The following is a 21684-nucleotide window of genomic DNA, read 5'->3' as shown; positions in this document are numbered from 1 at the left end:
ATATAGAAAAAATTGTGTGCTTCGTTGAATTGCCTAACTCAGAGAAGCTATTGTATTAAAGGATGTATTCAGAGAAGATAGGGACGCGTGCATCTTGCTAACTTCAGTTGTTTACTGGTAGAACACTGAACTGCCCTTTAGAAACAAACCCCCGACAAAGAGAGGAAGCTCGAGACTTCCCTGCAGTGTTGGCTGTTGCGTAAGCTGTTAGTGGGCCCCAAATTACAAAAAACATTGTTTTCTGTCCGTTAATCTCGTACCTGTCCCTGTAATGTCACATATTAAATCTAGAGACACATGGAATCCTCCAGATTAGAATTCGGAATTTGGTTCTGTACTAGTAAAAGCCAGCCGTTTGAAGCATTACATATAGGCTAGACTACCGGACGTAAAACTTGTGATATTAATTTCTCGTACTAAACTACCCTAGCATTGATCTAGAAATAATTAATTCAATAATTTTAACCATTTGATTAAATGGCACGCTATGTTGTTTTCGTGAATGCCAAATACTCAATGCTTTTGGCATCTGCATAAAGGGCGCGGGCTTTTCTAAGAAGCTATACAAAATGGTTGCCGATTGCAGTTTAAGTATCGCTACCTTGAGTAGAACGCGCCTCATATAATGAGTACTAAATTACTACACGCTATGGTTGCAAACTTATGCAATAAATGGACAAGTAGAGTGCGTTAAAGAGATTCGTTACCTAATTCACATTAAGTAATATTCAAAGTGTGATATCTTTGTGCCTATGAGAACTCTACAACAGCCGCTATGATTTCTATCGCCGCTGATACACTAAAGCGTTTCGGGGACTAGGCACATGTAGCGCTTGACTACGACTATTGGTATTTGTATTATATTCAGGAATACAAATTGTGATCGACTCGCATGCCAAGGCACTTCCACGTCTACGTTTCTTGCTCGCCTGGTTCGAATCGGGGTACCCGTGATATTTTCTTAGAGTCAACCCGCTCCCAAGCGAATACGTCATGCTAAATTAGTTAGTGCGTATTAATATTAACATTTATTAGGTTGGAAAGTCAACCAAGTCACTTCTTTCGAACCAACGATTGCTTGGCCCCCAACGACACGCCTGCCAGTTACGTTCTTACAACACGATGCCGATAATAACATATGATGCGGCAATATGTATGCCGTTGGGATCGTAGCGGAGCAGCGTAGGTAATCGCGCACGTACCGGGCGTAGTGGCAAAAGACGGTCTTGGCTACGGTGGCAAAGTTTTCAGCCACCCTCACCTGAGGGCGCTACCAGCAGTGGTTCGATGGTCCGATCTTGCGCCCTTTCCACCAACGCACCGGCGGTCTTCGGCTGGCTCCTATCAGTGATACACCGAATCAGCTGACGTTCAGAGCGCGCCATAGTAGAAGGGCGCTGTTGTGTGTAGCAGTGAAGACGCGAGTGTTCGTGAGGGCCGCAGATCCCGCGGACAATCTAATTGTTGTAGCCTAGTTTAACTGTGATCGTCAATCGGCCAACGGAAATTGTTTGACTTACCGAATGAGTCAGTGAGTTCAACGGATTAGCCAGTGTAAGATTTCTAGATCGTTTGAAATAGTAGGCTAAAGTGATATTGCTGCGTCCACGAAGTTGCCCAGGCCAAGTAGGGAACGGAAGCGCCGCACACCTCACAAGCTACGTAAGGCGGTCTAATGAATATATATGATAGTGAACCTGGGGCGCCAATATAGTCAAGTGGATCGATGGGATTCAAAAGCAGTGGCTAAACGGTGCGAACGCTTCTAGACATCTTGAGCGTAACTCACTCGAAGTTGCGTCATTTCGCGTTGTAAATGCGATCTGTCCTTCGCAATTAGAACAGACCGGTCTGTAAAAGTACCAGTGATTGTTATCGACTGCATGAATTCTTCAGACTGTGTGACTCCCGGCTCCGTTTGTGGAGGTGTCCTATCTGACAGATATCAGAGACAACAAAGTCATTTCGTCGACTACCTACAAATCCGTAGGGTACGGGAGATATTCATTCGAGTGTGTGTGCATTTCAATCAGCTGATATGTCTTTTTTGGATTACCAGCAATAGGAAAGCTAGTGAATAGTGATACACCTAACGAAAATGGTGTCAGCCGAATTTGATGTGTATATGTGCTTGCTTGTAGGAGTATCGTTATTGACGTAAGGAGCCTAATAGCGGGCGTGATTTCCGTGAATCACTCACGTGAACGCTGGATAAAGCGATTGTATATATGCGTTCATTATGGAGCTTTTGTAATATTATTTATTCATATGAATCGTGTAGTATATGTCGATGGCAAGACATGAAGCAACGACGCGACCCCCCGGTGTCATGATGGAGCCAAATGATAACCCGAATCATTTTATGAGGAGAGGCTTTTGCTAAGGAACAATTGTTGCTTATGGGAATCTCATAGGACTATTTAGTACTGCCAGCTTTCTAATGGTGGGAGGAACATCAGGGTGACTTAGATATGATACGTACGCATTTATGCAAACTATATAGTGTACATTAAGTGAGTAAAAAGCAGACGAGATATTATTATCATGATACTCGAAAAACAGTGTTCTTAGAAGTAAAATTCAAATAAGCACTTTTTTATACCAATTACGCATGGCCTCACAGACTATGTGTATTCTTATGCCACAGGTTGAACAAATCGTCTGGCGCATAACTGTCCAGTGTTAATAACGTACTGGCTTTCGGGATAAATTTTGACATCGGAACTGACACGTCACTTGATTCAAAAGGCTGTGACTCTTTATTGTAGGTTTTTATCGACCTTTTTCTGATATATTAGGTCGACTCATCAAAATTTGCCGTCTATATTTTGTCCTTCAATCACATTCAAGTTTATAATAATGTTTAAGTCATCAGCCAGCTTCATATCTGCTTACATCTTTTTCTTAGTAGCTTTAGGACTTATTGAGCGTTAATCATTATAAAAATAACTAGAGCCGTTTCTAAGTTTTATTTCTTCTAACTTAAAGTTAAAAAGGATAAGAAAACTCTCAGACTATCCACTGGCTCTCTTGGGCTTTCTGTCGTACTTCTTTTGACGCCGTTGTTAATTTTGCACCTAACGCTTACGTCTCCAGCATTGCCAAGGTTCATAGACAGCTCTGCTCATCTGAGAAAAATAGCTGAGTCAGTGCATCGCTAGCAGATAGGCAGCTTGCAACGTAGTTTTGTGACCAGGCATAAGAAACTGGCAGTTTATTGGAACCGCTTCGTCGGCCATCTGGGCTTAGCGTGCCACGGCGCCGGCTGTCATTTTGTGGCGCCACAATACGAAGAAACTTTTCCAAAGACGGGGTCAAATACAATGGAGTGGGGGCAGCGGCATTGTGTTTTGCTAGTGGATTATGGCGGGACTATCATTACGACTAGTTATAACGATGGCGACGATGATAATGATAACTTCCTTCGGCTGATCATTAACTTGAAGTTATTTTGTCAATCATCATAACGGCGATAGCTGTAACGGAAGTGAGATCTCAGCCGGACACAGGAGCGTCAGCAGGTACCGTCTCGTACGAACGACTCGCATTGTGTTGGGATTGGAAAAGACACACGGCCAAGATACCTCGGTAAATCAATATCGTCTCCTGAATAGAAGACGAAATCGCATGCCTGAGTTAGGCATAGCGGCTAGCAGATGACCCAATCTGATACCTTAATTGTTAGGACCAGAATGAGGCTGTCAGCTGTGGGCGACGATAATAGATAAATTTGTTCGGAACTGTTAATAATATAGTAATATAGTCAGTGTGTCTACTCATTACTTTGTATCCCTTAGGTTCCGTAACTGGATATAACAGAATAATACTCTACGGCACATAGAACCTTAAGGATTTCATATGCCCATTTTATAACACATATAACATTACGACTTCTGCTAGTAAGCCTCGTGTTCGTTCTAAAGTCGATTTGCGACTGTGAAATTCAGGTTTTGTTCTGGTTATCGAAAACTCCAGAACGAGATGAGGGAAATAATTTGAAAAAAATGTTTTGATTTCTTCTAAAAGAAGCTATTTAGTACAGTAAAAACAAGTTCAGGGTTGTCAAAACTTGTACATAAAAACAATTATAGAAAAACAGGTATTGATCTATATAAAGGATTGTCTTTTTTTCTATTGACATAAGCTGCTTGGGTATGTGTTGTTGGCGGGATTTGAAAATTTGAAACTATTAATATACACATAAACAAAGGTGTTTCCGGACAGCTTGAAAAAAGTGTCTTAATGATTTGAAGAAAGTCTACTATGTTCTATTTTTTTTTGTTCAAACTGTAAGGAAAAATCTTTCAAATTATTCAGAATTTTTTCTTTCTTTTGTTATGTTTACTAGGGCTAACTTTTCGACCATTCACATTGGACTGTCATGGATAATGCTGAAATAGCTTGTCCTAAAACAGCACGCGGAAACCTCTCACTAATGTCTATAGTGACTGTCTACTTTCCCTGACTCTTCCTCCATCCATTGTAAAAAAATTGCACTCGTGGTTTGCGCTGCTTTGCGGAAAATTTATTTACCATACTAAGATACATTGACCTGATAGTTTGGATTTGGATAGTATTTCGGTGTCTCTATTATACCGTATGTTTAGGACATGGTTTTTGAGCTACAACTACAGGAAATGCTTCACAATTGTTCTCTATATAGCGATCAGACCAGTGATCTGCCTTCTGCATCGAATAGAACGATGCTATATTCGGTGCTAGCGTATGCGTCCGTATCAGATGAAATAATCTCATGGACATTGTAAAGGCCGTGGTGCATAGCTAATATTTGCTAAGAATTATTTTTCTCTATTACCTCTTCAAAGAGCCAGTTAATAAAAGAATACTATATCAATAACTGACGAGTTTTTTTCATCATTAGCCATTGAAAACAATGCAAGAGAACAATTAGAGTAACAGAAATATATTGGTAATTTAATTTGGCATTGAAATTGTATCGCATGTACGAAATGAAACGCATTAGGTACGAAAAAAGGGGTCACTGCGAATAGTTTCTCAGTCACTCTCCGTCAAAGGCTAGAATGGCGTACAATCCTTAAGACAGAACTTCTATTGTCATTTGTTTTGTAAGAGTGAAACCTACACGTGGCGTATCAATAATGGCGGATTTTTGAGGGCTGCGTAAATATAAACTAAACCTAATTATCGATAAAATTACAAGCGGGCAAGACAGACGGAATGTATTACCTTCGTTTAGCCATGGCCGAACCAGGCATGATTAAACTCAAGAGATGAATTTAGTGGAGAAAACGAACACCCTATGTAGGAATATGGAAAGGCGTCACAAGTCTTGTCCGATTTTTCACTGATGACACCGATAAATTTCAATTGACATACTGCTTATTAACTTTTTCAGAGTGGCAGGCGCGTTACTAGATTTGAAAATAGCAAGGATTACGCCTTTAAGAGCATGTTTTCTGTTTGTATCCAGTTGACGTCAACTGTCATTACTGCGAAAGCAGGTCTACTATCACTAACTTTTCCTATCGGAGCAGAGATTCGAAGCATCTATCTCTTTGTACTTTTTATGTAACGCGCGGTTCTAAAAATAGCTGCAAAATTCCTGCTACAATGCGCGTTCCGATAGTAGGCCGGCATTAAGCGCTTGACCCTAATGAGGCTTTCCACTACACCGTCAATCCATTTCTCATCGATGATGGTGGCGATGTGACGTCCGCCGGTTGGTCAAGCGTGAGCTGTCAAGCCGCTCGGTCGAAACTCGGTAAACATCGACGTCGACGGCAATAACAGTAACAAAAACATTGGTACAAGCGTTGATGTAACCTAACGTATAGCAGAACAATCACTTTTCGACTACTGCCTTAGCTAAACCTTGTCTAAGGCGGCTGGCGGTCCCTCCCGGCGTGGGAGGAACTGCGTATTTACGTCTGGCTTCGAATATAGACTATTTTGTATACCTATAAACGAATTATGTATAGCTAAGCCTATTAGGCTGGCGTGCTCCCATTGCGCGTCATCACTGAGATCAGCACAATACTATATATTGGCACAACGATACGCATCTTAGGACGACTGCGCCTTGTTTTAGCTTTAGTGTATGATATACGCATGCCATAAGTACGCCCTACCGAATGCGTACAGCTGAGTGAGTGTCATGCGTATGGGTGAATGGATCGATAAACTATTAGTTTAATGTTAATCTATTGAATAAGACCAAACCTTACGACGTGCCCTTGTGATTAGTTTTAGGCACCACTGACTACTTACGCTATGCCGCGAAATTCGTAATCCATTGCATTGACGGACCAGTTTAATGCAAGCATGCTGCTGTATCTGATTAGCACCATTTCTAGCAATGATAACGTGATGTAGCCGCAAGGATTCAACACATAGGCTCATTTGTTCTTTGCTTTCCGTTAATCTGTATCGGTCTTTTGATAACATCGATCGATTTAATGCCATCCGTTTCATGTTGCTGAGTAAAGCATATAATTTCATCACTAATCTTCTCAGTTCTAATACCGGCGATTATAAATTGGTTGGTTTGTTATCAGGTTTCAATGTTGCGTTATAGCGGCGGCCAGCGTCAATCGCTGCACCTCTACCTTTACTATCGTTAGGATCGTTTATTTTCTGTGGCGTTTGACATAGTCCATTTTTCTCTAGCATAATTTTGCCCCTCGCTTGTCGAATTTTGGCACGCCATTTTCGTGCGATGCGGTTCGTGTTCAATTGTCTTGACGTCATCGTATCGCGTGGTAATCAGCGAGCCTTAGTGTTATCTACTTAGGGTACTATGACAGGCTTCTGTAGTTGCTGGCTTGATGCCATATTGGCCCATGGTAACTGCTTTAACGGCTGTTATCGGCCTTCTTGTCATGGACGGCGCAATAGTAATGCTAACAAGTACGGTGTAGCTGACGTGAGGGGCAAGAGTAGATGTGACGATTGCATACGAATACTTGCTCATCGTGTGCAAAGTGAAGGAGTGGTAAGAATGAACGCGCCGCGTCCGCCTTCTACTGTGGCTTTGGTCCAGCTGATACGGCGATCAGAAGAGCGGGATTAAGATCGCACTTTTTAAAACTAGATTACGTGTGGCTAACTACGTGTAACTCAGTGTAGCACGCACATATCACAGTCTTTTTCTGACTCGTTATTACTATGTTGTCCGCGTAACAGTTTGTAGCATTCACTCAGCTGATAGCTTACCAGCGGTGCCGTTTTCGGTTTAGTGCTGTGCCTTGCACAGGAAGAAGGTAACGCCGACGCCGACAGTTATTTAATACTTAAGAATCATTAATCAGCGAGTGGTTGGATTGGCGAACACCGTAGTCGAAACAGATCAGCACAAAGTGTTCAGTAAGTTAGTCAACTTGGTGGAAAATCAGGCGAAGTTCGACGGTGTCACAGGTGACCCTCCGTGCAATTAATTTTCGTTATTTATTTAGTAAATATCTATACAGATACTAACGTTGTAAGCACAAACGAACGCAGAAAAGCAATCCTTCGTTTTTCTGTCCTGTCAACTTTTCTCGATATTTAAAGCGGTTCCCCATAACTTTAGTTTGTCTTCCGTAGTGTCGCAAAACTTCCTCAACATCCTGACAACTATCCTGTGTCCTGGTATCGATGTCGATGTGCGGTATTGTTCACAAACGCGTAATTCTCAACCGTATCTTAAGCGTTTCGGCAGCGGCCATTTCTAAACGAACTATTTCTACTATGAAAACACCTTAGCCATCTGATTCTTCGTCGCGTACAGAATGTCTTATCTTGTTAAACATTTTTATTGCAATAGCAATTTTATCGGGATGTACTTGCTGAAGGCATACATTAGCATGAGTCAACAGCAAGCTGAACGCTCGTTACCATTAATTTTTGCGAATATTCCTGTACTCGAATTCGTTGCATCTAGGTTGATTTACTGAAATTTGGCTAGAAATTTGGATATGGCCAAAATTTCTTGAACCTTCCACCTCAATAGCATCGATAGCATAATTTTAATAAATGATTAAATTCTGCTTTTTCTTACTGCCGTATTAATCAGGACCCTGTTGTTGACAAACAAAATCGCTGGAAAAGTCCTCTACTGTTCCTGCTAAGGGCTGAAAAGTAACATTAAGCATCATCATGCGAGTGCGCTTCATTTCCGTACGGGGTCTCACTCGTAGTTCGAGTACTTCCCAGGTTCAGACTGCCGTAATGGTTCAGCCATGCCAGACAGCAATACCCGAGACGCCCGCATACCGTATGCGACCTACAAAGCAACTATTTACAGAAAATCAGCAGGTGTTCTATAAAGAACGCACTATCAAGGTCAGTGAAAAGTGCAATTTGTTTTTATAATTGTTAATGATATCAAAAAGGTTTCCGTTTTTAGAGACTAGATATATTTAAATACAAACTGAGTGTAACTTCATGTAAGCGACGATCTTTCAAAGATCTGAAGGGGTCCGGAGAGTTGTTTATGACGATGCCACCTCCCGCCTTTTCGAATGTACGGTGAAACGCTGGAAGTCTTTTACATTAGTAAACTAGACAAACTATAGCGAATGTTTTTTTTTTGTCATTTTCGGACAACCACCGATTCTACCTGCTTACCCATGTCCCAATACTGGTCCCAATATTAGATCAAACAGCGGTCACCCCTATACGATAGAAGCATCGAAGCCATTTACGGCACCAAAGCGGCCTGTATATTTTATTTAGGTAAGAGTTCGCTTACTGATAAACGAAAAAACGGCAGAGTAAGAATGCTAAAGGTCAAATTTATCCAGGTCGAGGAATGAAACAAAATGACCTCTATTTCGTTTCAATTACTAGTCTTGTGCTCAGTATCGCGATATAACGACCTACACAACTTCATCAAACTTAAAAAATTGTTCCATCTGCGGACAGCAATAACAGAAGCGGTTACAGAAGTTGTCTGTCATCTTATTGAGCATTTTAGGTATGTAAATTGTCAACCAATCTAAAAAGTCAAAGACCAAGTGATGTATCCAAACAATGACATCTACGCCACTGGCTTCGGTCGCTAAAGGGAAGGAGATTTTACAAGGCCATAGGAACTGTGTACCCAGCGCCGCCTGTCGACGAACGGAGAGTTACACAGACCGTGATGCGATAGCGCTTGATATCAGGTCGCGGCCATCGTTTCAGCATAGTTCATTGCGCTCAACGAATTTCTAATGGCCGCTGAAGCTCATCAGAAGTCCATTGGTGTCTAAAAACTGACAGTGCAAAAGTGCAGGGTCGGGAAAAGTCTTCTGACATTGTAAAAAAGTAGCGTGACAGTTTCAGAGTCTTTTTTGCGTGTTTTTAGTTTAAGTATTTTTAGTTAGTTTCATTTTATTCCCCTGATACTTCGACGCATGTAAACTAAAGGCCCTTAAAATGGCAAATGACTTTTACTTCACATGGTATATATACATACATACATATATAAATCTTCTTTTAAGGGAGACACTACCAGCTGCGTAGGTTTTAACAAGCCACAAAAATCGGCCTAATTCGTGTCTTCTGAAGTGTTGTTTTCAGTTGGAAAAACCCACAGACCTGAACTTTTTGTAGTATCGAAAGATAAGTAAAACAAGGGCTGTGGACCATACATTGCGGCCTACCAAGAGACTGGTCGTTTGACTAATAGAGGCAAATTATTAGCATCGAAACTAAAAAAGAAACGTACACAAAATATTTTGATGAATATCTTTAGTTTTAGCTTTGGAAACGAGAACTAATTCGCTTTACTAGTGCTGGCCGTAGTTTTTATGAAAATGTGACAACCTGGTCCGCTAAATCTGGACATATGGCGAGGATTTTGCGCTTACCTTGAATTTTCTTTGCTACTTCTAGAATAATGACGGCTTGTTGGAAATGACGGACAAAGAGTGATCAAATGCTGAATGGATATATATGACCTGATCGACCCATTTAATGCTGGGCAGCATTACTGTAGCGGCCTTCAATACGACTAAAGAATAGTTTTTCTTTATTCGGGCTTAGACATGGTATCGAATTCAAGTATATCGTACTCAACTAGAAGACGAAGCTACTCCAAATAAAACAATTCTCGATGACGACCACCGTTCCGTACATGTGCTCGTACATTGAAATTAACGGAAACGTCTGCGGCTTATACGCTTACTTCACGCTTTTTGAGCAACTGGTTTGGCTGTGAATCTTCTGATTTTTTATTCTTTCGGAAAAAGTTAGCGTCAAGCAAAAGGCCTTTGAGAAAAGTCTACTCGAGAAGGCGTTTCTTTTTCTAAATTATCAACGTGTATGTTCTTTACTGCCGACGCACTTCCCGAGACTTCTGGGAAGTGCATTGGCGGAAGTGATTTAGGTTGTCATTATGAATATAACAACATAGCTTAGCTCGTTCTACCACGGTGTAAGGGACCCATTCTATATCATTAAGCTTCTACCGTAAAAAGGTCCCGTCCATTTGAGGTAGCTGAAAACAATAAAAAATTGAGTAACTGCAGATAATTTTTTTATAATCTTAACTGCTGCCAAATGAATAGGTCGACCAATAGTGATCTCTCTGTTGCTTTTGTACGCACTGAATTCTACACAGAGTCGCCGAGAGTCACGAGGCTGATGGACGAGTTTGGCCAAGAAAGTGTCATTGTGAGAGAACCATCATGTAGATGAAACTTAGCGCTTACAGAAAAATGCAGTGATCTTTGATGTGATCACGGCAAATCTACTAGTTTATTGAGTACTTATTGAGAAAACGATATCCTTGAACGATCATGAAATTGTTTGGTTAATGTTCTTTCTAAGGCCTATATTATCAAACGTGTATGCACTAGACTATCTGCCAAAGTAAAATATTAATATTTTAATAATATCTCAAAGAAAAATGTGCTAGTACGAATATAAGCCATACACCCCAAGGTTCCTAAAGCGACACATGGCTGGAGTCTTTATCTCACTCTTCTACGGTTAGCTTATTTGAAGATCAATGGGTCCAACAGCTTTCAACGACATGTTTCTCTTTTACGATAGATGAAATATCTACGAGAGAAACATTTTGTCAACAGATTACTAGACCGAGACACCTGCCACGTACAGCGCGTTCATATCTCATAAGTAAACATGAAGATACGAGTGACCGTCCTGACGCGCATCCGCCCACAATTCATCACGGTTAGAGATATATCTACTACAAAAATCAGCTAGAGGCCTGGCTGTTGCTTGAGCATTATTATTTCTATTACTTCAAATATATATATACAAACCACAGAAGAAGCGCATCGCCTTCTTGAATTGATTCATCGACTACGTGTAACCACACACCTAAGAATATAAGTCGGTAAACTTAAACGTTCGATTCAAGCGGAAAATGAAGCAATGTATTGTACAATAATTACTCTGCAATTATATCTGCATTGCTTTCGCGTGCTACTGACAACTTCATTACGGTATATTCAAATAACTCTTCATGTGTACGCTATGATGTACGTATAAATAAACATACGGATGGCGGCCATAAAACACGTAAAAGATTGCCCTAATCTTGCCATCGTCACCTGTGTACACCCGCTGCACGTGCCCGGCCTCATTGACAAAGCCGGCGCCGTTCGTTTCCGGTGCGTTGGTTCACTGGGGTATTCGAAAATGTCATTGTCTGGTTCTATTTGCCCCATTTAACTTTTTCTGTCTGCCGGGCAACTACGCTCTTCTAATGCGTTCTTATAGTTACAATATTTACGACAGTTCTGAGCGACGGGATCGACGAGCCACCTTGATCAAGTCGTCTTTCCCCGTGTTACTACGCAGAGACACCGGTCGAATAAGTCATTGTATTTTTTACACTTGTGCTTGGGACCAATAGACCAACCGCCGGTGCCTGTCAATCGAGTGATTTAAGCAAATATGTCCTGCTCTACAAATAGCACGTCGTATATTGAAAAAATTGAGAAGTTATTTATAACAGTAATGACAGGCAAAAAAACGTGGGCGGAACAAATAAATAGCATAATGGAAATCAGTATCTGTTCTTTTGTTAGACGTATAAAAAAAGCTGGTTATAGCTAAGTATTTTTGTCGGCTGTAGTCTGGAAGTGTTTCTATTGCGACAAAAGTTGGTTTACATTTATATTTTTAGGGTACTTTGTTGTTGTACTAAGTTGGTGTTTTTTGCCGTGTTACAGGTTCACTCGTGTGAAGAATTGTATAAGGAGTGGAAACATACAAAACCTGGCTGGGAGAACGTGAGCGCCAACGGATTCACACTAGAGGTAGAGTCGAACAGATGATAGATTTAAAGTACAAAAAAAAAGCGTACGACCGTCGACAATACGAGGATTCGCGATCCACATCTGCTTCTTGTTCGATGCTTTTGGATAATTTGTCACGTATGTCCAATATACAGGAAATCTCCACTTACGGTCTTGATTACGGGAAAGTAATCCGCGTCTTACGGGTTGCGACCTCTGAGTCACTACCTTTCTATAACTAGATGTTCTAAACCAAAAAGGTCAACGTAATTAACCCGAGTCACATTTGGTGACGCACGAATTGCTTTCAAGTTAAATGCATTAATGGATGCGTTCAATAGGCACTCGTGCAAAACAGTGTCCCTAAACAAATAAGCAACGACTCCAGGGCAATGACTAGGGGGCCTTGAAGTAAATTTATAGCCATAAACAGCCACAGACAGCTAATTTAGTAATCATTATAGCTCTCATTCTGACCTTCTACGCCATGCTAGGTTCCCTTCATTCACACGGGTCTCGATCGCGGACGTCAAGGCGGACCTAATGTCGTCGCTCTTCACGGAGCTCCTGGCTCCCATCGTGATTTTGACATGTTGATTCCAGCACTCGACCATGTTGGAGCCAATGTCATTGTCCCGACCTTCCCAGGTATAATATTGTAGGTCGACTAATCTGACTATCACTACGAGGTCTCTAGCGTGTTCAAAGCCTAAAATGAAGAGCCTATATCATTATGTCATCATATCAAGCGTCACTAGTAATTACTACGTTTTTTCGTAACAATACGCGTTACAATTACTACTGTTATCTTACTTTAATTGAAAATTACAGACTTGCACTATTCCATGAAAACACAGAATTACTGGCACAGTCTTGAGGAGAAGACGGATCTACTCAAAAGCTACCTAGAAGCAATCGACGTCAAAGAGGTAAACAACTTGCTTGTAAACGTCCAGGCTGTGCTTGTTGATCCCAAGGAGAATGCTTCGACGAAAGTGCAAGGGATACGTTTTAACGTAGCGTGTCGTAGGTATTGGCTGAATGGAATTTGAAGCCTCGAATACTTCAAAACTGCTATAACTACATGGCCAACTTTCCAATGTTCTAGGTCGACATTCTGCTATGTCATTCGTCGGCGATGTATTCAGCCATTCAGGTGGCCCTCAACTCTAACATTACGGTCAACTCTATGGTCTTCTTTGCTCCGGCAGGCTGCAGACAGCTTACGTGAGTAATAAATCTCTCTAGAAGTAGACAATTCTATGGAGAAAAAAAGTAAAGACAAAAGAAACATAATAGGTTGTTTATAGTTGCGTGCATAAGATATAATGTAGTAACATTATCGACAATAACAATTGTTCTGCTTTGGTATCATGTATTCACAGTCAGTTAAGTCCCCTTTCATTGTTCCACTGGTACAATCGAAATTTTCGCCGGCCTTGGGCTCAGAAGCCAATGATGGGTTTTGCAGTTGCAATTATCGCCGCATACTCGAAGCCTTCAACCGATACAGTTGGAACTGTGACGTCCATGATGACCATGATTCAAAGCAGATACGACGACGCCGAGCCTTGGTGTCGTCAGCTCCATCAGCGGGGTGTGTAGACGTGTCCGACAATAATAGTAGCACACGAAAAAGAATAGTTCCTCGTAATAAATTGTGAATAGCAGTCAGATTTCTTGTCATAAGCACTAGGACAATCTCGGTTATAAGGGATCCTGTTAACAGTTGATCTGTTATCTATGCACTCGTGTCTCTTAGGCGTCCCCACGCTACTTCTCTATGGTAAACGTGACAAGCTGATAGACGTGGCGATCTCGGAGGAGATGGCCGGTTACCTCGGCAATCCACACAAGGATACGTATTACTTGTACTCGGGCAAAGACGACACCGAAGCTATTATGACCAGACAGGTAGGAACAACTAACCGTGTACCTATTGTTCAATGTGTAATTCTTCTCTAACTTATTCTGGACTATTGTCGTAGATAGTTAGCATAATAACGAACATTGTTAAATTGCAGGGATATGAGGCCCACCAAAAATTTAATTAAATGGTTATACCATGCCTTTGTCCAATTTCACCTGTTCAAGGGACGAGTTTCTTTGTCAGATTAACACTGTGAACAATAGATATATCTCGCTGTATGTTTGCTTGGTAAAAACATTTTCGAAACAGATTCACGGTTATCAATACTTAATCTTAAAGAAAATAGATAAAGTGAAAGAACAATTACATACTGGTGTCGTTCAGCTTCAGGTCTGTTCGCTGAATATTCCGCTAGGCATGTGTACTTCTGTCAGATTTACCTTTTCGTATGGCCAGCATTACTTGCATGGTTGCGTGCAATGCTGTGTTAAAAAAAAAAAATATCGATAACACGTTTTACAACAAAGTAGCTTAATATAGTAGTATCAAACTCTGCTAACGCCGCTGTTACGTATCTCATTTACAGGGCGTTTCAAACTATAAGCTTCCCGAGGTGGTTTGTTTCGAACATGGATCACACTTCGCCTTCCGGAAGTTTCCCGAAACTTACAATTTTCATGTGGCCAATTTCTTACAGAGACATATCCGCGAGACGCTCAATAAGTGAGCATGGTAAATATACTGTGTCCTGTAAGATTTTGCGACGTATGGCCTAGCGATCAGCCGGCAGCTTTCTTTCGTATTGGTCAAGCTATCAGCATGGAATCGATGACGCCTCAGTTTTATTCACATAGACGATGCACGCCAATTTTCGTTTCCTCGCGGTTCTCTAGGTGAAGTGTATTAATTGTTGCAGTGAATCACTAGTAAACTTTTCATTAGCGAACAGAATGGAACTGAAGAATTATAAATGCCCTATATACAGGCATATTTGACGCTTAAGATGGAGGCGCAACGTAAACGTGTTTTCGGTAGTAAATGCATAGATGTTAATCCCTGTGGGTGTACGAGCGCTCCGGTACGAGTGGGTTACCACGCAAGGTACAGATGATGAAAAAGAAGGGTGATGATGACAATTTTGGGCATGAGGCAGAGAAAAAAAGACGCAAGTTCTACAGTAGTTGGTTGGTTGGTTGGTTGGTGGCGAATGGTCGGAAATAAACAAATCAATTGTTTGTTCACCTGCGAAGATTTCTCTAGTTCAAAATGTATTCCACTTCTCGAATGGATATGATAATGTAATTGTCCTTCTTTCTACTTTAATCTGTGCTGGATTTACTGAACGATCTCCGGAGTAGTCTAGAAACACCTGACTGTACGTTAGTCAAATCGGCAAACTAATTGTGATAAAAAGGGTCTATTCGATTTGGTCCTAATCGAAAAATCATATGGTTACCATACGAGTAGACAGCCGACCGAAATTTCCTGCAATCGTTTAGCTGCCCATACGTAACCTACAACTGTGAAATACATAATTATTATAGAAATGATATATACAACACCCAAATACTCTGCTTTTAGTATCTGCCCTCATTGTGGTGTAGTATTACTGCAATGTACACAATCTTAACGTTCTATAAAAATCACCATCTATTTTGGCGGTACCTATAAAACAAAAAACACACGGCTATATTATTCTATAGCATAGTAGGTAATCATTTAGGAGTACAAATAATAAGCATAAAGAGTCCAGTCCATTTTCCGACACCCACTGGCTACTTGTCGCGTGGCATTACATTATCACGTCTATTCGAATGTATTCAAGTATAAAAATGTCACCGAGGCGCCAGTGGGGGTATTTGATAAACCTGGATGAGCGATAAAAACCCGAGTGTTTCAAAATAAAACGGAATGAGGAAAAGGCCGCTGTTTCTCTGCGACCTGTGTGATACTATTATCCCGTATATGCTGTAAGGCAGCCATTTAATAAATACACACAATGATAATCATTAAATGGCGTCTATCTATCGATGACGACCTATCGATCTAACGATGAGAACAACTGTCACCTGGCAACGTTTGCTATTTTCTGTTGATATGTTATATATCAAATAGAGATATTTTATTAGCTTTAGTGTGTTGTCCATTTATATATGGTTGCTGATTGTGCGTCTCTCTAACCGGTGAATACCAAAGGGCCTTTTTTCGATTCGTCTATGTTTCTTTCGACGTCGGCGATAAACCAACACGATCCACGTTAATCTATCAGATATGAACCGATAACCTATGAACTCCATTGTGGACGAGCAAAAATCATTCTACCTTACTTATATCCTTCTAATCGTAACAAATGATCCTGCTATTGGTAAAATCGTGGTTGACAACGTCAATATTTACAGACCTTGGGCTATCTAGCGAACTGTCAATGGAGTCACTTTTGTGTCGTACTTTCATATTGCCCGTATGGAATAATACGTCAGGGGCACAATGTCACCCGTGATTTAACATGGTATGTTAGTATAATCTCTTCAAATATTTAGTAAGGCTTGCGTTTGTACCACATAAATATTTGCTTGACACAGCAGTCAGTAATGTTTATTGGGTTGTTGTGCTTGGGTCAGTTTCGTCTTCATAGTTTTCAGATACGGTTGTCAGACATTTGCACCGAGGGGTTACCTACCGAGAAGTTAGGGCCAGTCACGTAGCAAGGTTCTTCATAGTATCCTCTGTAAAGCATTAACATTCCTGAAAACTATCCGAAACATGGAAGCTTTTTGTATTTCCTGTTTCGAATTTCGCGGAATTTCGTTTGTATGGGTTTTGCAATACTAAATACTTTTCACATATCCCGAGTTCGTCACAGCGACACTAGCGGCAGAAGCCTACTTCGTTTATATTCGTTCCTAGCGAATCGTAACCTTATAGCATATTTCAAATGAATTTTATGGGATCGGTATCATTCGGTTTCTACCGGGTTGTGCTCTTAGTAATGTCGAGTTGTCAACCTAACAAAGGACTCAGTGTTTCATTTAAATACTAGAACAGGCTCCCACTCAAGGCTTTGTAGTATGGTTTTAACAAAATTTGCCGTGTGTGGCCTGGTACCGTCGTAGAGAAGGGATATTTTTTCATATTATTAACCCCGGATTGCTTCGACAGCTTCCTGTCGAAGGTACCGAAAGTGCGCGTTTTCTCTACCAAACATCAACTCTGTTTGAAGCTTGAACACAAACTGAAATCACAGCACAATGAAAGTACAACAAACTCCCGGAAGAGACATGGTTTTCGAATTGTATATTAAGTCAACGATAAGTAGTAAAGAAGAATGCAGATATTAAGTAATTTGCCACAACTTGTGGTCCAATTTAGAAACCTATATCTACCTATTATAAGTGCATATCATCTATTCGAACTTGTCTAAGTGAACCTGAAAATTGTTGTAGTATAGCTAACAGACGCTTTTTTGATTTTCCAGAATATGTGCCCAGCTAGAAATACGTTACGTGTCAGCAACGCGTGTTTACAAACTAGTTAGGTTCTCTCCGATATGTACGGTGGTGTGGTAAACGTGTTTATGTCTATGGTGTATGCGGTTTTCGTATTGTACTAATGTGCTTCAATATGTTTTTTATGAAAGGGTTTTTTTGGTATGTTTTATGATTGTACGTAGTGCCTTTTGTGCCTAACCATAAATGAATGAGCTTTGTTGCTAAGTTGGAGCTGTCGCGCTCGGAATCAAGATTTTCCAAAAATTGTAACGATATCAAACTTACATTTGTGTGCTTCGTTCTTTTCAAACATAAATCCATGGTAGGCACCTCATTTGGTATGGTTGACGTTCTGAAATTTTGAACACTTCACGCAGGTAATCGACAAGTCCGCCGTAGTCAACAAACGTCGTCGTACTGTATCTTTACATAGTATAACGCCTGGAACTAAGAGATCTTGATATCACTTCAACTTTTGCCCAAGTTCTGGCAAACCAGATATCGACGGCTTGTCGGAAGAACGCGCACAGTATTTATTCATTTCCAGTAATTTAGGCATAGTATATGTAATTAACACTAATCTGATCTCTGTTGCATTGCCCAAATTTGACCCATTTATGCCGATTGTGTCCTCATACTCAAAAACCTACTCGTTCTATCCGGGTTACAGAAGAACGCCGCAATTTTGGCCTAAAAACGGATCCTATCCAGATTTGGCGTTATCTCAGCGGCCTATTTACTTGCTATGGCCCTTATTTACCCTGACAAATCAAGTGTGGGATGGTATTTTATATCACTGTGATTCTCTTATCTTCTTTGACATTTGATTTTTTAACTGTTTTTATAACTTGTTTCCGGAATACCTCCTATACCTTCTTTGAGTTAGCCAAAACTCCGGTCGAGACTATTTCGAATTCGTTTAAATTCCATCTTCCCTGTCAGTTATCATGATTTTATATTCGAATAAATACTACTGAATACTTTTGGTATCCCAGTCATGTGGAAAGCGTATTTAGTTATACATATATATATACATGTGTATGTGTGTGTGTGTAAATTAACACTGGTTCGCTGGTATTGAATAACAATCGTTAGAATATCATGGAGTACCTGCTTTGAAAAAATGTTTAATATTTCTCTGAAATAGCATTCACATAGTCTAAGCTTAGGCTTATGATAGTGAAAGTTATATTGGATAGTTAATGGGCTCGCAAATAACTTTTAGAGGCCTGCTGGACAAGAAGTCATCAGTTTTTGTCAGAAATTCTAAGGTGCCGCGTTAAATACGGTTCTTGCCGTAGCGTACGATATTGATGTGGACGCAACAGAGAATCTGAAATGGCCTATTTACGCGAATTTCAAATTGTTTTTAACCCGAACCACCGGCGTGTTCCATTCATGTTATTATTGTGGCTTTTAAAGTATATATTACTTTATTATTTATTAGAGAGTGCTACAGACTTTTTCTCGGAGTTCACCTCTGCAATAGTCAAGCCTGACGCCGGTACAATCCAAAACGCAAAAATATCAACATTTTCGACACAGAGCAGGTGGAGCAGAAAACAAGTCCTAAGAATGGACATTTAATCGTGGCACAGTCATTCATGTCTTTCGTGGAAGTCTTCGATACATCAGCTAATGCGTTTTAATATACGATTTATTTATTAACGATGCATCTAGAGAGACAGATCAGATTAAACAGATAGACTCAAACACACAGATAGACACAGACAAACAGACAGACACAGAAACACAGATAGATAGACACGGAAAGACAGACAAACAGACAGAGAGACAGACACAGACACACAGATAGACAGACACGGAAAGACAGACAAACAGACAGAGAGACAGACACAGACACACAGATAGACAGACACGGAAAGACAGACAGACACAGACAGATCAAATCTGAGAGATTAGGCAACTCAGATCAGATCAGACAGATAGACAAACACAGACAGACAGACACAGACAAATCAGATTAGGTCAGTTAAATCAGATCAGACAGACAGATCATACCAGACAGATTAGATCAGATCAGGCAGATCAGATCATACAGATCAGATTATACAGACACAAACGGACAGACAGATTGGATCAGATCTGACAGGCACAAACAGACAGATCAGATCAGGCAGATCAGATCAGATCAAACAGATCAGATCAGACAGACAGACAGATAGATCGGACCAGATAGATTAGATCAGATCAGACCGAACAAGTCAGATCAGGCAGATCAGATTAGACAAATCAGATCAGATAAATCAGATAAGGTCAGACAGACCAGCTTAGGTCAGACAAAATAGATCAGATCAGACAAACACAGACGGAGACAGACATAGGCAGACACGGACAGACAGACACAAACAGACGGACAGACACAGACAGATCAGATAAACACAAACAGATAGATAGACACAGACAGACTGACACAAAGAGACAGGCAGACACGGACAGACAGACAGACACAGACAGACAGATCAGATCTGACACAGACAGACAGACACAGGTAGACAGATCACATCAAACAGATCAGACAGATCAGGTAAATCAGATAAAGTCAGACAAATCAAATCAGACAAATTAGATAAGGTCAGACAAATCAGATCAGAACTAACACAGATAGACAGATCAAGTAAGTCAGATAAGGTCAGAGAAATCAGATCAGACAAATTAGATAAAGTCAGATCATGTTAGACAAAACAGATCAGATCGGACAAACACAGACAGATCAGATCAGACAAACACACAGACAGATCAGATCAGACAGGCAGACATAGACAGACACAAACAGACAGACAGACAGACACAGATAGACACGGATAGACAGACAGACAGACACAGATAGACACGGACGGACAGACAGACAGAGAGACAGACACAAAAAGACAGGCAGATACGGAAAGACAGACAGACACAGATAGACACGGACAGACAGAGAGACAGACACAAAAAGACAGGCAGATACGGAAAGACAGACAGACACAAATAGATCAGATCAGAGCAGACAAATCAGATCAGACAGGTCTGACAAATCAGGTCAGACAGACAGATAGACAGACAGATCAGATCATATCAGGCAGATTAGATCAGATCGGGCAGATAATCAGAATAATTAGATTAGATCAGACAGCTCCAATCAGACAGACAGACAGATCAGATCAGACAGGCACAGAGAGACAGATCAGATCATATCAGACAGATTAGATCAGACAGACAGACAGATAGATTAGATCAGATCAGACCAGACAAATCAGGTAGACCAGATCAAGCAAATCAGATAAGGTCAGACAAACCAGCTCAGGTCAGACAAAATAGATCAGGTCAGACAAACACAGGACACAGGCAGACACAGACAGACGGGCAGATACAAACAGACTGATACAGACACGGACAGACACAGATAAACACAGACAGGTAAGATAAACAAACAGACAGACGGACACAGGCAGATACAGACAGATAGACAGACACAGACAGACTGACACAAAGAGACAGGCAGACATGGACAGACAGACATACACAGACAGACAGATCAGACAAATTAGATAAGGTCAGACAAATTAGATAAGGTCAGACAAATTAGCTGTCTGTGTCTGTCTGCCTGTCGGTCTGATCTGATCTGATCTGATCTGCCTGATCTGATTTGATTTGTTTGATCTGATCTGATTTATTTGATCTGATCTGATCTAATCTATTTGATCAGATCAGACAGGCAGACACAGACAGATCAGATCAGACAGGCAAACACAGACAGATCAGATCAGACACACACAGACAGACAGGCAGATCAGACAGACACAGACAGACTGACACAAGGAAACAGACAGACAGACAGAAATAGACAGACAGACAGACAGACTGACAGATCAGATCAAACACAGACAGGCAGACACAGACAAGCAGACGCAGATAGACAGACAGACATAGACTGACAGATCAGATTAAACAGATCGGATCAGATAGATTAGATTAGATCAGATCAAATAAATCAAATCAGATCAAACAAATCAAATCAGATCAGGCAGATCAGATCAGATCAGACAAATCAGATCAGATCAGACAGACAGGCAGACAGACACAGACAGGCATAAACAGACGGACAGACACA

General features: G+C 40.8%; 1 protein-coding gene and 1 long non-coding RNA gene across 12 annotated transcripts; both read left to right on the top strand.

Moving 5' to 3' along the window:
* The first annotated feature begins 1343 nt into the window (after nucleotides 1-1343).
* Nucleotides 1344-18568, top strand: LOC111255093 (uncharacterized protein F35H12.5-like). 11 transcript variants are annotated; one of them, XR_015318153.1, is made up of 11 exons: nucleotides 6919-7395; nucleotides 8033-8301; nucleotides 12147-12233; nucleotides 12707-12860; nucleotides 13044-13141; nucleotides 13321-13439; nucleotides 13598-13809; nucleotides 13975-14126; nucleotides 14669-14814; nucleotides 17558-17612; nucleotides 17948-18568. XR_015318153.1 is itself a non-coding variant. In XM_022816746.2 (10 exons), exons 2-9 carry the CDS (start codon nucleotides 8116-8118, stop codon nucleotides 14807-14809), a joined length of 1149 nt encoding a protein of 382 aa, XP_022672481.1. In that variant the 5' UTR covers nucleotides 6919-7395; nucleotides 8033-8115; the 3' UTR covers nucleotides 14810-14814; nucleotides 17558-18568. The 11 variants fall into 11 exon arrangements, 1 of the variants encoding a protein (XP_022672481.1); XR_015318152.1 differs by having other exon boundaries at nucleotides 6925-7395; nucleotides 14669-14975; XR_015318147.1 differs by having other exon boundaries at nucleotides 6925-7395; nucleotides 14669-16591.
* On the top strand, nucleotides 1884-4858 carry LOC147754134 (uncharacterized). Its single transcript, XR_015318155.1, has 3 exons — nucleotides 1884-2014; nucleotides 3477-3588; nucleotides 4349-4858. It is a non-coding gene; the product is annotated as an uncharacterized LOC147754134 (long non-coding RNA).
* Nucleotides 18569-21684: the final 3116 nt, after the last annotated feature.

The sequence above is a fragment of the Varroa destructor genome, unplaced genomic scaffold (assembly GCF_002443255.2).
Source record: "Varroa destructor unplaced genomic scaffold, Vdes_3.0 BEIS01000426.1, whole genome shotgun sequence".
In the NCBI taxonomy this organism is placed as follows: Eukaryota; Metazoa; Arthropoda; class Arachnida; order Mesostigmata; family Varroidae; genus Varroa; species Varroa destructor.
Note: the sequence above shows the minus strand (reverse complement) of the source record. Positions and strands in the feature narration are given on the sequence as shown.